The sequence below is a fragment of the Mixophyes fleayi genome, chromosome 3 (assembly GCF_038048845.1).
Source record: "Mixophyes fleayi isolate aMixFle1 chromosome 3, aMixFle1.hap1, whole genome shotgun sequence".
NCBI classification, from domain to species: Eukaryota; Metazoa; Chordata; class Amphibia; order Anura; family Limnodynastidae; genus Mixophyes; species Mixophyes fleayi.
The window spans coordinates 77,950,776-77,968,811 of record NC_134404.1 but is presented as its reverse complement, the minus strand read 5'-3'; the positions used below and the strand labels follow the sequence as shown (position 1 = coordinate 77,968,811).

General features: G+C 38.7%; 1 protein-coding gene across 2 annotated transcripts in view; it reads left to right on the top strand.

Annotated features, from left to right (window-relative positions):
• PXYLP1 (2-phosphoxylose phosphatase 1) overlaps positions 1-17,147 on the top strand; it is a 40,574-nt gene extending 23,427 nt beyond the window's left edge. For both annotated transcript variants that reach the window (XM_075201879.1, XM_075201881.1), the window contains 5 exons: positions 6,653-6,709; positions 7,752-7,922; positions 11,423-11,549; positions 12,978-13,117; positions 13,674-17,147. In XM_075201879.1, the coding sequence (XP_075057980.1) occupies positions 6,653-6,709; positions 7,752-7,922; positions 11,423-11,549; positions 12,978-13,117; positions 13,674-14,605 (1,427 nt within the window). In that variant the 3' untranslated portion in view covers positions 14,606-17,147. The remainder of the gene's footprint in view (positions 1-6,652; positions 6,710-7,751; positions 7,923-11,422; positions 11,550-12,977; positions 13,118-13,673) is intronic.
• Positions 17,148-18,036: the final 889 nt, after the last annotated feature.

Genomic DNA, 18,036 nt, shown 5'->3' with positions numbered 1-18,036 from the left:
TTACGGTCTGTTCTATTTTATTATCATTATAACGATGGATCCCACATTGTTGGCTTCCCTGGATATAATCCGCCCAGGACAATTAGTTCTGGTTATAGAATTTGGTATTGTTACACTAGTCTTGTGTCTGCTGATTTCTTCTACATTGTATTTGTAAATCACTTTTCTTTCTTGAGGAGACTAGTGATTCTTTTTCTTTCACAATACAGTTATTTATACAGCCTTAATTCATATATATATATATATATATATATATATATATATATATATATATTTCACTATGCCTTGAGATGATTCAAAGAAAACTGTCTTCTGATAAATAACTGCTGGTATAAATTTATTTAAAGAGAAAAAGCGCAGTGCACATGCACTTATTTTTTTGATGCTGTGTATATTTTTAGATAAGAAATCATTATTTCTGAGACCAGGTTATAAATTTGTTTTTTTGTGTATTGGGATGTGTTTTGTATGGAAGTGTAATTGTTTGGAGTTTGTAAGGTTTCTAGTGGAAACCTCCAATTAGGCCTATGGGGAGGGAGTCTGATAGCAGGAAAAACCTGCTCTGGCCAAAGGCCCAGCAGGGGGTCGATCAAACCTTTCTGAACATTGTGAACAGCATGGGATGCATGACATCACAGCGTTTCTAGAATTTCATAGATAAGTGTAAATATTGTTGGCTTTGCAATGCATGTCAATCCATGTTTGTGTAAACACATTACATAATGATTCTAAAAATAGCCTGTGTCTAAACTGTATAAAAGGCACTGGCTTGTATTGAAAACTTGTTCTTCTGATTTCATCTGACTTGAGTAAGCACTGGTACCTTTAACCAGTGTGAGAGCAAATAAACATCTTGCTTCAAAGACCTGCTTGGAAACATCTTCAATATTGCTGTATTCCTGTGACCTACAGATTAGACCCAAAATCTAATCCGTTCCCGGCTGTCCTGAAGTTTGGACCCAGCTTTTCCAGTACCACCGCTCTGCCTGCTACCCTGGAGCCCTGGTCAGTTGTGATAGGCCTGGAGGGATCCATCCACAGCATCCCTGATCCAAGAGGTCAGGAGTACCAGCCCAGGTACACCAGCAACGAGATACGCTAGCAGCGTCAGTTACCCAGAAGAAACCCGGTTCTGGATGCCGGTATAGGAGTCCAGTGGTGACAGCATTTGTAAGCCCCTCCTACTGCGGCAAGAGGGCGCATTTGGGATAACGAAAGGGAACAGCAAAGTAATCCCAGTCTGTTCCCAGCAACAGCAGACAGGGTGGCATAGGCGGTCCATCCTGTCACAGATAGTCTTACATGAACGCCTGTACTCCTATTTACTACTTATGGCTGCAACTTTTTTACTCGCCCATGTAACTTTTCAGTTGAGAAGTAAGTGGTTTTGAGCGAAGACTCCTTTCAGGATACATTTCTTTTGTGTTTTTTTTTGTTTTGTTTTATATTGTTTACTCAGTTCCCTATACTTAACACACCTCTCTCATTTTTGTGTTAGTCTTAAGCAAAATATTGGGGAATATCAATGCTGTCTCACTTTACTTTATTAGGTTCTCCATTTACTTAAGAAAATTACTATTTTGGCTCCCTGATTTCCCTCAGCTTTTCCATCCAATGACATCCATAACCCCTCCTCTATCTTTCCCAATCAACTTAACTGCCAATCAACAGCCATGATTCTAACAAATGCACATCCGAGGCCACCCCCTGTGTGAGCTGTCCGATCATTGACAATGCAGGGTGTTGGTGTGTCAGGATCACTCGTTATTCAGTGAAGCCTATCATTCTTCTCTCCTTTCTCTCTACTTGCTCTGTGAGCAAGGGAAGCCTGATGCTGGCAGTCTGAGCTCAGAGTGAGAGCTTTTTCTTGCTCCCATCTCTGACACGTGCTGTGCAAGCTCGTAGTTATTCTCTCTCCAGTAAAACCTTGCTCTTGGTTGGAGGTTGAATTGGTGTGTCTTTGGGAATCTGTTCCTTGGTGCATGTTCCCTTGTATTATAGCACTGCACAAAAAACCAATCCCCATGGACATTGCTACCACATTTGGCTATATAAATAAGCTCCCCATAAACAAAAACACTGACTAAATAACCTGGGGCGCCCAAAAATGGTCTGTCTGTAATTACAGCAATACAAAAAGTTCTTGGGGCACTGCAATGAAGCCTGACGAGAACAGGAGAAGCAGACTGTAGTGACATCATTCTGTCACTACAGCTTGTTTTCCCCATTCATTCCAACCCTGTGTATCCTACTATAACCAAATGTTGCACATCATAATATGTTGCTGTACAACGTGATGGATGGATGGATGGGCAATTCAGTATAGTATTATGCATACTGCCCACGCTCTGGTCTCCAGCTTTTCTCCAAATTGTTAGGTGGACAAGGTTCACCTCCACACCTGCCTTTTTGCAGTCATGCCATGCATCTCAACATTGTTAAAAAGTTCCCATGGGGACAGAAGTGTGTGCAGTATTTCTGTCCCTGTGTGCGTGGACTCCTTGTGTCTGTCCTACTTTTTACAGTTCTCAAAAAATGGCTTTGCAGTCCATGTGTTTTGCACCAGTGCTCTAGAGGTGTAGAGGCTGTGGGAAAGCACACAGTTAGTGTGGCACACGTGGGATATTCCCTGTACCCCGACTGGCCAGAGCCTGCTGTCGGGGTACATGACCAAACCAGCTGTGGATGTTAATAGCTTGTTTATGTAAAGCAACTGGTGTGTTAGGTTTAATGGCCTTTTAAGTTAATTCTAGCTCCTTGGAGAACAAGACAGCCTTTCTTTATGAATGTCGAAAAACTGTCAATTTCCATGAACAAGGAACTGCATCAGCTGTTAGGTATGCAGAGCTGTGAAAGGCAGCCCTGTCCCTTTTCTTAGGAGGTGCTCTGCCAAAGAGTAAAAATATACAGTGTGTTTGAGCAAACCATAGCCATTTCCATACTGAGCAGCATCTTGAAGGCTACGACGTGTCAGCAACATGCTTCCAATTCTCCTCCTATTAGGTATATGTTTTATTGTATATTTCTTTCAATTTGTAGCTGTGGTAAAACATCTCAATCTCTATATAAATGCAACAGTGTTTCTTTATATTATCATTTGTTTCTAGTTTTTAAGGTATGTTATTTATAATGACAAATGAATCTTTTGCTTACTTGTTTTTTTTTTACACATTTCTAAAAGGAAAGAGTTCATAAAAATGAATGACCTGAACGCGATTTACCTTTGCTTGTACATTTTAGGTTTACGTGCGTGGACGTTACAGTGACCTGGATAAATTTAGATTAACTCAGTAAATTTGGATAATATTAAATCTAATATATTATTTTTTTCGGGATCCACAACAACTGGTTTGAGACCATTGGCATTTAAAATATTAACCTCCTCTTTTTGTTGTTATAATTCCATAAAATGTCCTTTAAAATGTATTAAATTCATGCCAGTGGAAATCACAACCTTTTCAAAATGATCCAGTTTCTAAGTTTATCCATGACATATAAAATGTTATTTACTTGTAATATTTGTTTGTATATATACATGTTACTTGTTAATTGAGGAAAGGTTCTTGGACTGTCTGTGGTTGTGAGTGGGAGGTCTCTTGTGGTGGCTGCTGACTGATGAAAGGTTAAGGAGTTCCGGTCCTGCAGGTTAATGTCTGTTATAGTTTCCGTGCGCAGTGATAGTGTAGCTATGAGTGTTGTGTAGCTGGTTGACTTGTGTTGTCTGGAGAAAAGAGGGGAAGGGGGGAATAACCAAAGAGAGCGGGTTGGGGATTTATAAATGTATGTTTAACTGGATGATGTGTTAATTTCGGCTGTTGTTTGGATGTGGAAATGGTGGCCATCGGGATGTTTCTTTGCTAGTGGTAGTGGTGTCTTAGAATGGGAGATTGTCATGGGCCCAGTGTCCGATAATTGTACGGTTCTAGGAGATGTCTTGAACTTGGGTGTAGTCTGGATGTCAAGAAAGATGGCGGCTGTCTGGATGGTGTTTTACAGGTACGTTCAGGATAAGTGTCTGATATCCTTGTAGTCAAAATCTACTTCAAAATCTACTTTCTGTGTAGCTTTAAGCTGTTTTTTTGTTGATTTAAAACTCTCTTGCCCATCATATATACTGACAATGTTTGTAGCTGTTATGGATGTTATGCAAAAAAATGTCTATGGCTTGTAATGTAAAAAGCTTTTAGTGATGAAAGGTGCAGTGTTTGTAGCTGTAAGTTTATAGCTTGCAGTGTTTCTAACTGACAGTGTTAGTAGCTTTTATTTAGATTACCGGAGCTTGTAATGTTAATAACTTGTAGCAGTGTTGTCGCATGTAGTCTAGCTTATGGCTATTGCAGTTCATGCTTAATGTTTGTAATGTTTAGTACTCAGAACAGATGTCTTTTTCAAGTGTGATTTATAATTTGTTGTATTATATGTCATCCAGTAAATATGCAATGTTTCTAGGTGAAATACAATTTAGCGGGTATCGTAGTGTTATGTGTTCAAGATGGAGGTGTGTGAGAGGTGTTGGTGCTGACGTTCATGCGTCTAGGAGGTGAAAGAGTGGGCAAAAAGATTAAGGTAATTGTTCTGATAAATGCAGTTGGTTTCACATTCCTTTATTCTTTGGGTACGATGTGGGGCTATATGTTATCCTCTGAACTGCTGGTGACACCTTAACTTCCAGCTTTTTGGAATGCACAGTTGCCGATTCAATCCAATGTGCAGGTAGCTGGTATTGGGAGGCCATGAAACAGCAGAGGAGCAGGAAAGGGTGCATGTAATGTGGGCAGGTATAGTTGGGGTTTTTTCCTTTACAACCCAACGCATTTCGTCCTGGATACAGGGGTTTTCTTAAGGGATAGGGAGTGCTGTACATGTGGTCTGAAGTTTTATAGTAGGTAGCGCTGGGGTGGCCATTGTGGTGAAGGGGATGGGGTTGGAAATAGGAAGCTGATTGACAGAGACTATTCTGGGGGAGGGCTGGATTAAATTGGGGGACAGGCGGTATAGATGGTCCCTGGATGCTGGGAGAACCATGGTACACTTTGCCTCTGTTGGGAGCAGAAGTCATTCAATGCTGGGAAGGACTTTTGATGATAAATTATACATTTGCTGAGTAATTACATGACTCCAGGACTGCCATCAGAAATTGTGAGGCCCAGTACAAATGAAACCATCAGTGACCTCCCTTTCTGGTTTGGTGTAATTGGTTGGCTGGTTATTGGCTGTGCAGTGGGCTGAGCTCCCGTTGCTGTGCTTCGCAGGCAGCTCCTCTCTGCTGCAGGGAGAAGTTGTACCACCCTAATTTTGGATCTGCTCATTGCTGCATCGGCGGGCCACTTAACTATCCGTACCCTTTTAATGGTGGCTCTACATGACTCTACCCACCTTCCATTCTATGGTGGGTTTGGTTATCTTGACCAAAAGTAGGTAGTTCAAGATATCAGATGATCTGAGTAACAGAGACATGGAATGCTTCCATTGATTGATTTCTTGGCCCTTTTAACCAGCTTCAGGACAATAGAGGTGCCCTCTAAAAGTGGTGCCTGTATAATTAACAAGAACGATATTTACAATAAATTATGAAATAAAAAGAAATCTCAAGCTATGCTTTCATAGTGAGAAGTATGTGCTCTTAAAATCTACATGGCAATCCTCTAGGAACTTTTGAGTTGGATGTACATTGATTTGTTTTGTTTTTTGTATAAAATATGCATTTCCGTACTGCGCATGCACACACAGAATGTGTACACGTACTGTATGCAGATTCATACACATACTTCACTTATCAACATCATCAACAACATTTATATATATGTGTATATATATATATATATATATATATATATATATATTATACAGTAAGGTCATTTTGATGTAATTGTGACTGAGTCAGACTTGGGCAAAGCCACAGATACATATCTGTTGCAGATACTCAACATCTGATCATTGGCACCTTTGCACTGTAAAACGCAACCAAAATACCCCACCCCAAAGTGTTCTAAGCATCAGCACTCCTATCTTGTGCTTATAATGGGTGGACAGACAGTGTGTGGTCCCCATGCAGAGCTGCATCCAGCAGCAGGTTGGGCTGAACCCACTATTACAGGGAGACCTGCAGTCCCCCTGTCGTAATATGACAGCTCCCCTGCCTGTTCAGCACTATAATTCTCTAAGCGGGGCCACACCCAAAAATGTGGGGCCCCCTCCCTAGGAAAAGAGGCCGTGCAGTGGGGGGGTTGGGGTAATGAGGAGTTAAGTGATAGAAAAATGTTTTTTTGGGGGGGGTTTTCTATCGGGCGCTACGGGCCTCAGGAAGCCCAGGCTGTCATAAACTACTTTAATATTCTAACACTTGTAAACCCACAAGTGCCCGCGTTCCTATGGCTGCCCGAGCATGATGGTAAAGGTATAAGCACCAGCATGCCCTGGCATCCAGGGTCCTCAGGGACGAGTAGTGCTTTATAAAAATACTGTAATAAAAAAACACTGCAAAGAAATCATTTATAATAATGATAAAAAAATGTTTGGCTATGTTATTAAACTCTTGTTGAATTACTGTTTTTTTTTTGTTTTTACCTTGACTTCCATATTTTACATTCAGCCTACAGAATGTATTCACGTTTCATAACCCCTGTCCTTTCTATTCTTTCTGTCTCTCTAGTCTCCAGATGGTTGCCTGTTAGCATGCAGCTTAAGACACAATCCCATGTTCTCCCAGGTAATGTACAACAAGAAAATTATTCAATCACTTTCACCATTATTATGATATCTTATGACAAATATACATCAACAAAATACTTGTTCACAAATATATAGTGAGCTGCTTATATCTGAGCTGTAAACGTACACAGACTATATGATTTAATGATTGTAATTAAAGTAAATATAGTTTGTTTCCAAACTATTCTAAACCACAGTATGCTACTTTGTACATCATGGAGCAATCCAAGGCCAGTTCTTTGATGCAGGAAAATTGTAGTTCTCATTGCAGGATAAAACAGACTTAAAATTGTGTATCTTCCACTCCCTAGCATTCAAAGTACCCACATAAGGAACAGTTAGGAACTGCTTCTTTGGAATGTTCGTTTTCTTCAATAGTTCACAGAAAAATGTAGTGCATACAATTTAATGTAACTTATATCTGTGATGCAGAATATAAAATGTTTTGCAGAAGTCTTGGCCTTCTATAATTACCATTATCATCAACATCATCATTTATTTGAAAGCCTCCACATAATATCACAGCTCCAGACAATGGGTAGAAAAAAATAATACATAAAAACAGAACAAGTACGTACGAAGTTGATGATGAGTTTGCAGGTGTAAGACAGAGGGAAGAGAGACCTACTTGCTTATAGTCTAGATACAAAATAGAATTCTATTTACTCCTACAGGAGCCAAGGTGGATTCACCAGATTTTGTAAAACGTTTTAGTTTTCATGGGGTCCTGGTCCCTCTTCATGATTTTCTTTTTAGAAATCTCAAATAGGAAATAATCTACTTGGATGCCACAAAAAAAAAACTCCAATTGCACTCATTAGAAATCTCCAGGCAGAACTTCCTGGAGAAATAAAATGTAAGAGCTACTGCTCTCAAACAGAACAACACAACAGGCTATACCCTTTCAGTTGTGATGTGGGGTACAGAGGGCAGATTATCTTCACTGAAAATTGGGATGTTTATACTTTCTGGATTGTGGATGTCTTCAATGATTGTGTAGGCTTTACTTCACAGCTTACTTGAATTGTTTTTAATCTTAGGATTTCCAATGCGGCTAATACCTGCTGGTCCAGGTAGAGAAGATAGTCTTAGTGCTAAAAATAGGAAGAGAATCATGCCTGACCCCCTGACTGAGCCCTCTGCACCTGATCCACTGTATGAAGCCAACCTGTACTGCAACACTCCGGGAATAAAAGAGCGCAGTATGGAAGGTACTATACTATGCCAAATATAAACAGTCCACCATGGCTACCGTGGTTGTTATATATTATAGTTAGTATTGTCCTAGAAGATTGTATATCATAGGGAAGTTATACCTAATCTATATGTAGGATTTACTTTCACTTAGTTGCTCTATGCATTCATAAAACAGAGTATTAATACATGAATATGAGTAAAAGGTGACACTTTATTTAGACAATAGTAACACAGAGGAAGAACCAGGGCACTCGCAGGATTCAGCAAAGGCTGCACGTAGTCATATTTACCAACCTATTATCTAAAGGTGACCAATAAGTAATTTAATTTACAGAAACACAAAAAAAATATGGATTTGTTTTCTCTAAACCACCTATCTTTGCCTTTAAGAGAGTGATGACTTTAGGAAATAGGTGTCACAAACTTGTTTGTCCTCTGGCCCCTGTACTGCCATTATTAACGGTAGAGTATGTCATATGCTCTGTCAGGTACTTTGATTAAATTGGTGTATTTTCTTGTGGTTCCAAAGGGTGTGATTTACCCTATAGAATATCCATGTGGAAAGGCATATGTTGGCCAGATGTCGAGAATGGTTAACCCAGTGTTTCCCAAACCCAGTCCTCGGGGAGCACTAACAGTGCATGCTTTCCATATCTTCTTGCTGGAGCACAGGTGTATTCATTGCTAATTGCAAAAGATCCACAGGCAATACTAATTGTGTGACGTGTGATCTGGAAATCATACACTGTTAGTGCTCTCTGAGGACTGGATTTGGGAAACACTAGGTTAAGCTGTGTTTGATAGAACATAAAAGTAGAATGAGGAATTTGCTCAGTAGAGATACTGCTGACATGACATATTTTGAAATGTATGCAGCACAGCATTTTCTGAGTTACGACATGCTGGCTCGCAGGTTAGATGGGCTGTGTTAGAACAAGTAGGAATGTCAAGGAGAGGAGGAGATGGCAAATCATCAATGTTACTGGATAGATAAATTGGGGACTTTATTCCCTAAGGACTTAATAAGGATTACGATCGGTCTTGCTTTCTTTAAGATTTAAATACTATGTGACATGATTAACTATAGAAGATTATTTTTATATGATATTGAAGTGTTAGCACGTATAATTGTATTGTGTAGTAACTATACAAAGGTATAAAGTACGGGTTTTGTCATAATTATTTCCTTTCTACTAGTGCTTTTTGTGTGTCCCCAGTATTGCTGCTTAATTATTCCTTAAGAGGCATTTAGTCCCCACTGTAATTAGCAGCTCTACTGGTGATATAGAAGGTTTTGGTATAGTGTGTTTATCCCCCCCGGAAGTCACTCCGAAACTGTTGTGCATTTTGTTTATCTCGACTAAGTCTCAAGCTCTCAGACGTGAATAAATATAGTAATAGTTTGTTGGAAAATGTTGCATTACAGGAACACAGCTAATATGACCAAGTCGCTTTCACCAAGCTTTATACCTCTTGTTAAATTACACATCCCCCGATGACGATCTGCCATCTGTACATCTTTACTAAAGGATTAAAGTAATGGTGGTCATTTATCTCGTCCCTATACTTATACTCGTAACACTATGCTCCTCCCATTTGCCTGTCTGTAGTGCATTTCTAGGTGCACTTCAACTCATGTAAAACAGTGGCACATAATAAGGATAGTCCCATTGTACCTTTACATCCATTATTTATGTAAGCCATATATGAGGATTAGCTGTATAGTATTGTCTGAGAAATACTGACAAGGTTACGTAAATAACACACTGCAGGTACACACTTTGCAGTTCATGTTGGCAACAGAAATATGTAGAGTTGTAGGAAGTAATTTTTAAACAATTACTGATCATATATTATTGGTTCTGTGCCCACACACTAAATATATGTGAGCAATTAGAAAAAAAGTACAGCATTGAACAATTGGATGACTACGTCTGTGGCTAGCTTTAGCGCATGTTTGACTACTCTCACGGAAGGTCCATCTGACTCCCGAATTTTGGAGAGCTCTCCTGGAAGAGCAGGGCACCCTCCCGCATCCCACCTACTTCCCTAATGAAGTGGGTATGGTTGGAGAGTGATGAAGTTATTTGCATCGAATGGCGTCATTATGGTCCCAGCCCTGCTGTGCGATGCAGCGAATCGCAGCATTGGACAGCAGGGTTCAAGGCCACGTTGACACGAAATGCATCACGACACCCCCACTTGCCGCTTGAATCTCCCCTCTGGGTTTTCTCAGAGGGGAGAAGAAAAAAGTTGGCGTGTGTTTCAGAGATTCAAACAAAAAAAGAGCAAAAGAATTGTTAGGTGCACATGGGCTCACTGAATAAATCTTCTATTCAGTATGGATGGACAAAGGGTTAAAACATAACTTTTATTAGTCACTAAAAATAGCGAGATATATTGTGTAATATCTTATATAAAACCAATAGTGTGATTTAAATTGGCTGGATGCACTCACTGCCTTATATAAATATAGCAATCTAGGGTATTTGTGTGATGATCACAATATTGATTCCAATTAATCAAAATTTAGAGAGTGAGATAGCTTCTCAATTTAGCAGCCATATACATACTTCCAATACCAATCGCCCTTGATGGAAAAAATATATTATTGGGAGGATATAAATGATCCTATGTCTCAAAACTACCCAATATAGATATGTTAAGCTGGGTACACACTGAAGAATTTTTCCGACCAACTTATTACCTCAAACGATTATACCTACAACTGAAGGTCCGATCAGTCTGATGATTCATGCATACACACTGACATGATTTACCTACATATCTGTGCTCTTTATCTGGTCCTCTAGTCCGGAGAATAACAGCACAATATTCATTCATTCACTACTGTTACATTGTCACACTGATTAAAACCGCCTTGTTATAACTATCCACATGTCCTAACGAATTTCGTTAGCATCTGTGACTCTGAAACAAAATATTCTGTCTCAGAACGAACAAATGAATTATTCCTTCTACAGCACTCTCTACATTTATGCACTCTGACTCTGCTAACATCGGCTGAAAAGAGCCTGACTCTGTAAACTCTATGGAGATCGTCAGCATGAGTGTATACACACTACATGATCGTTAGGCGATTGATCGAAAAATATTAAATGGTACAACCAACCAAATGAAACGATGATCGGCACCTTGGGATGACTTTACATCATTGTGTCATTATACACATTCACACGAAATCTGACCAAACATCCAATCATTGGCCGAAAATCCTGTAGTGTGTACCCAGCTTAAGTATAACAAGTGTCATTATTTTATTTATTAGGGAAGCGGTGTAGTACTGTGTGTGCGTGTATATGTGTAAATATATATACGGTATATATAATTTCATAAATCTACCTTTTTTTAACAATAATTATAAAATGTAAAACAAAAAAAGTGTAATCCTCCACGTCTTACCCCTTTATTATGGAGTACATTTCCCTGGGAACTTTTTTCTTTATTTAGATACCGTTTGTTTTTTTTCAACTTATTCTTTCTTTGCATCCAGGTCATGCACCTCATAACTTTAAACTGTTGTCCGTCCACGTGATGATCCGTCATGGAGATAGGTATCCATTATATGCAATTCCCAAAACCAAGAGACCTGATATTGACTGTGTCTTGGAGCCAGGCAGGTACAGTAGGTGTTCCTTAAATGAAGTGACCCTCATATCTAGCTGTATTTTGTCTGCTCTATCAACTTGTTCATCAGCTGTTCCTTTAATCAGTACCTGGACAATTGTTGCGTTCATATAAATGGCAGTCTGGCGTTGCAGATGTACACATTTTTTCTTGCTCGGAATACTTTATAATCCTATTTGATCTGTCTTCGAATAACATCTCTTTTACCTTTGCTCTACATATCACTGATATAACATTGTGATAAGTGGCACCCACACAAACACAATACATTAAGTACATTATAGACACAGATATGAACATATTTGAATGTTGCAATAAACAAAAATGACTAAAAATATTATATATACTTTTGAGATCCTAACTTTAAATTTGATATGGACAAGCGTAAAAAAAACTTAAGGGAATAAACAATTTTTTTTTAAATTGAAAATCCTTTGTTTTATTGGGAATCCGTTTTAAAATTTTTGAGGGGTTTGTAACCTCAAACAAAGTCATATATTTCAAATTCAAAAACTAGATGAGATGGTAAAAAAAAATGTTACATTTAGATTTCAGACCCTGTGTTATTGTTAAAGTAAAAAAAACACTCTTTGATCCATGTGTGTAAATACCGCCATCAATCGGACTCAGTCTTCAAATGCAAACCATAGTAAATTCAAATTGCATCTGATGTATAGTGGTTTTAAAAGGCGAAAACCAAACACCATGCTCCTTATTTAATCCTTTGCGAGCGTCTGGTATGTATCTTTAAGATACACCTTTTAAGAGGCCTATCTTATGCGTCCAATAGGCCTGGTGCAAACTTACATGCTGAAGACAGTGACTGCCACATCTGTGCTCTAGTTTCATCTGTATGCCGGATTTAAAGGCTGCATTTTAGCAATCAACTGAAAATCAGGCAACTTTTATAAGCATTATATCACAATGCATGGGAATTGACCAGTCTCGTCAGTGAGAACCATGTCTATAAAAACAAAAAACTGTGTCTTTTGTGGGCGGTTTTCCGTATGGTCTTGCAAACCAGCCTTTGCATGCATCCCAGGCCATAAAACCAGTATTGGTGCTTGTAATCTGCCTGTTTGAAAAACTGCATCTTGATGTGCTTTTTTAAAAAAAATGTAATAAATGGCATAGCTTTTTGTAAAGGTGCAACTTTAAATGGCAGTTTGGAAAAACTTTACTTTGATACATCCCCACCCCCATGTCCTTGCATTTGTAAGGATCTTATCCTAGTATTCTCTAATGGAAAACAGATTATGTTAATCAGTAAAGAATGTGTCAATTTTATTAGCCCTGCTGCTCACTATATTATGCTGCCAAGGTCATGGGAATTTGCTAGGGACTGTAATTCGGCCTGTAGATCACCAAATATATTTCCTTGTTGTAGTTTTTCTAACGATTCAATTTACATTTTTTTATAGGAATCCATCTCATCCCAGTTTATCACATTTTATCAGTCACATGACAAAAGGTTCAGAAGCACAAATGGAAGGTTCTTTGATTAGCCTGCCTCGGTTCCCCAGCCATTCACTGTGTGAGATGGGAGAATTAACTCAGACAGGTAAGAGTCATGTTATTTACTGCATTAATAGGGCACAGCACGTAACATTTGCACATTTTCACACATAGGAGTTTTTTTCAGAATGTATAGTCCTCTTTTACATAGTGCTTTGGGAATGAACGTGAGTTCACCTCCGGAGCACTACATGAGTGAAGGTCAGTTGGATCTATGTCCTGATTGGCTACCCATGTCTGTGACCAAATAGTATAAATCTAGCTATTCGGAACTCTAGCTGAATGGCCTGATCTTATGAGACCCGTTTAGTCCAGGTGGCTGGTGATCACACACTTACAAATTAAAGTCCTTTTTTTTTTTTTTTTTTTTTTTTTTTTTTTTTTTTTATACCTTATCTCCAGACAATGCCAATGTTTAATTTGATTATTAGTAGTTTAAAACAAAAATATTTTGTTTTTTAAACATTCAGTATATGTCTGGTTTATAAAATGGGTGTTAATTTTACATAAATATTTGACCATATTTGACTCCATCTTAATAAAATATCCCTCGTGAGTATATTTTATGAAGTCATCCAATATAACTTGTGCGAATATTGCAGGTGTTGTTCAGCATCTACTGAACGGACAGATTCTAAGAGAACACTATTTAAAGAAACACAGACTGCTGCCAAGTGACTGGAACACAAAGCACCTTTACTTTGAATCCACTGGAAAGAGCAGGACGCTGCAAAGTGGTCTGACCTTGCTCTACAGCTTCCTACCTGACTTTGACTGGAAAAAGATAAATATTAAACACCAGTGGAGCAGTATATTCTGCTCTGGTCACTGTGATTGTCCTATGAGGAACCACTACCTGGAAGAAGAGCAGCGTCGCCAGTACAGCTACCGAGTGAGAAACACCCAGCTGGAGAAAACCTACATTAATATGGCCAAGGTGGTTGGGGTCCCCACTCGGCAGTTAAGAGCATCCAACCCCATTGACTCACTGTTGTGCCATTTTTGCCACAATATAACTTTCCCATGTACCAAGAATGGGTGTATTGATATTGAGCACTTTAAGGTCATTAAGTCACATCAGATAGAGGACGAGAGGGAAAGGCATGAAAAGCAGCTTTATTACAAGTATGCACTACTGGCAACCCACCCCCTCTTAAACCAGACCGTCAACCGAATGCAGCGAATAGCAGCAGGCAAAAAGGATGAAGTGTTTGCCTTATACTCCGCCCATGACGTGACTCTCTCCCCAATCCTCAGCGCCATTGGTCTCACTGAAGCCAGGTTCCCCAGGTTTGCTGCTCGCTTGGTCTTTGAACTGTGGCAAAACTCTGACAATAAAAACAAACACTATGTCCGAGTTCTGTATAATGGGGAGGACGTCACTTTTCAGACCTCTTTTTGCAGAGAACACGAGAGGCACTCAAACCAGCCTCTTTGCCCCCTTGGAAAATTTGTTAACTTTGTTAAGAAAGAAATGTTCTCATCCCTTAATAGTACCAGTTATTATGACGCATGTCATCAAAGGTTGTTTTAAAGTGGAATATGTGATGATAAATGTTTGAATTAATTTTAACATCAACGTGAGTATTCTTCATGGATCAAGTAGCATGGCAAATAAAAGACATCCGCATGTGACTTGGGCTCTGCTCTGTGTTACACGTTTATATTGACAGCACAAACCACATCTAAGCTGACCAATGAACAATGTGTCTGCCATGCCGTTTCATCCCTGTAGACAACACTGTGCTACTTAACATCAGTGATTAAAGGAAGAAGGCCCAGCCTTGTTTTGAAGGCCTCAGGCATAGAATATGCATTATGTTATTGTAATGTATTCTTACACAGGACAATTTTTAAGAATGTATTGACCACCTACATGCCTATATTGTGTGCTGTTTTATTTACATTGTTAAATCGGTGTTGTATGACAGGCCTAAGCCAGAACTGGGCAACCTCGCCTTACGTTAAACTACATATCCCTTGATCCCAAATTAGTTGAACACCAACTAGAGCCTTACTTCACTTTATGCCAGTACAGATATTGGTGTTATGTGAAGTAAAATGTAATATCCTGTTAAATTCCTTATGCTGAATTTAAGCTGTACAACAGCTTAGATTGAAATGATTTTGTAGACATTAGAGACTCTTGCCCATTGTTTAGCCATTTATTTTAGCCTTCATTACTTGACACGTATTTGTCTGCACTGAGTAGACAGTGTAAGCACAGAGTTCCTGTCACAGGAGAAGTGACTCGATATACAAATGCTGCATGCAACATTCATTCCAGTCATGTCATCGATATGTGTTTTCAGAATGTCCGGCCTATTAGCTCACTGAAATCTGAGCTTCACTTCAAAAGAGTTCACTTACAGTATGATGACTTTTGTGTATTCCATAAATAGTGCCTCTTTCTGTATTTTTTTATAGATATTTTATATATCAGGTTAATTGCTGTGTAACCTGTAGATACTGGTGGATAGTAAATTTGATACTATAAGAAAACAGTAGACATGAGGCAGCTTAATGATGCTCCAATGCCACATTATCTCTGGCTTTTGCTTGTGATTTCTGGTTATGTCTGTTGTAAAAGTTTTTACCAGTAGAGGGCACTATAGATGCATCATTGTACACTCTAAATCCAATTGAGAGCATTGTAAGATATCATAGTTATACTATATTTGCACTCCATTCTCAACGTCATCCATCCAACTATTCAATGTACTGTGAATTGAGCAGGACACTTCTTTTTATTATTTCAAGAAAGGATGTAAGTGTACTCTACATAAAATATCATTCAGAACATGACCTGTTTAATTGCTAACATGTCATAGTTAACTAAAAAGACAGGATTTTGCTTCAAGTCCTTACATTTAACTGTGTAAATGGTGGTACATAAAATAAAATTGTATGATGAATGTATTGGGGCTTCTCATCATCCGTCCTTTACTGCTAGCCCATATTTTTAAGGACTAGTTATTGATACTTGACTAGAGATAGTCAGCCTGTGGCTTTTTCTGCCAGCATACTGGGAGTTATAGTTCAACAAAAGCTGCTGCGAGAGCCATAGATTGTGAATCTACAGGTACTTAAATTACACTTGTGAAACATGTTTGTTGTCTTATGTTATTTCTCTGGAATGTGTGTTGGTTTTTTTACGTGCTTGCTTTTCTATATGAAATGTTTTGTGCTTTTTCTTATTTACTTTTAATTTGTTTAACTATTATTGCTACAGACCCTCCAACAATACCCATTTCACCCAGTACACAATGTTCTGCTCCTGATTTTCTCATTGCAAAACCTGGATTGAATTTATTAAAAATTAAAAACAAGCTGTTTGAACTCCTATATAGGTGCATTTGGCACAGCAACCCTAGTCCAACAGTTTTACAAAAGCAGATTAAGTGATATTCAGATGCTCTGATTGGCTGTACATTGGCCTGCGTGAGATTTGCCAGCTCTCCCGGGAGTCCGTGAGACCGTCCCGAATTTCGGGAGTCTCCCGGACATTCCGGGAGAGTTGGCAAGTATGCATTATTCCCTAACCCCACCCACTTTAGCTCCTTCTGCAGTCAAATACACCAACACAAAACCAAAAAATAAAAAACGCAACATAATTTCATTCAAATTCAACATGGGAAAGCTGGGTGTAGTGCATTCTGATAAGATGAAATGGGGCAGGTTGGACAATCAGTGGCTTCAGTGTGTTGGATCCCAATAGCTGGTTTGTTTCATGTTTCATTGTGCTGTGCAATAAATGTTTTAACTGTTAAAGTGGTTTAACTTTAAACATGACTTCAAGACTATAATAAAGTTTCCTACACATCAATGTTAAAAGTTTCATTTGTCCTAAAAAAAAAAAAACATCATAACTGCTATTATTGAGAACAAAATTTGACTGTATATAACAGCAAGACTTTTCCCAGATGTGTCCATCATTTGTCTTATATAAAATGTCAGTTGATGTATCATATTCCATTCTGTGAATCATACTTTGACAATGGGGGAAAAGTTTTAACTGCCAGAAGAATGTGTTTTGGGTTTTTTTTTACCAATAAAAAAACATTTTTGAAAAAAAACGTGTTTGGCAATTTGAATTAAATAAGGTATCTCATACGAGTGTCTTCAGTAGTTAAAATTGTTACCGTTACAAATTACATATATATTTGTGTGTATAGCAGCAAACACACATTAATGGATAAACATTGCTGATAAAGTAGCATAAAGAAAACTGTAAGGTGGCCTGCGGCATCTCCAGCTTCCAGTCTTAAGTGTAGTTGGAAATGCGTCACTGAGTTTCCTATAAGTCTCTTCCGGTTCCGAATGTGGGTCCAGAAGCATGTTGAGTGCAGAAGCAGCAGCACATACATACTCCAGCAAGTGTCTTACTGGTCCAAATCAGAACTATATGTTTTACTTATGTAGGCGTTTTACTTCTGCATTGCATAAAATTTATCTTTGCACACATGAATCCATACTGGGGAATTTGATGTTTTTGGAGTGTGGGAGGAAACTGGAGCACCCAGAGGAAACCCACACAAACACGGGGAGAACATAAAAACTCCACACATGGTTGGGCTTCGAAGTCATGACCCCAGTGCTGTGAGGCAGAAGTGATAACCACTAAGTCGCCATGCAGTTTGTCACGAACACCCAGCAATCGGAAACAGCTGGCCGTGACGAGTCACCTTAGTCACTTGCCAATGAATACACCTTTTATGCCACCACAAAGGATTTACTATAGAGATCTTACGTTCACCAAAACCACTTATTAATGTGTCACACTTAAATCACATACACATGTAGCATGAGCCTCACTTGGCTTCATAAGTTCTCAAAGAAGCACTGGGAATATGCTAGATTAAATGTATTTAATTCGAAAAATGTTTCCAAGGCTTAAAATACAAAACAGTTAATAACAAGACATACAAGATAAGTTGCACAAATAAGTTTCAGAAAGAAAATGGG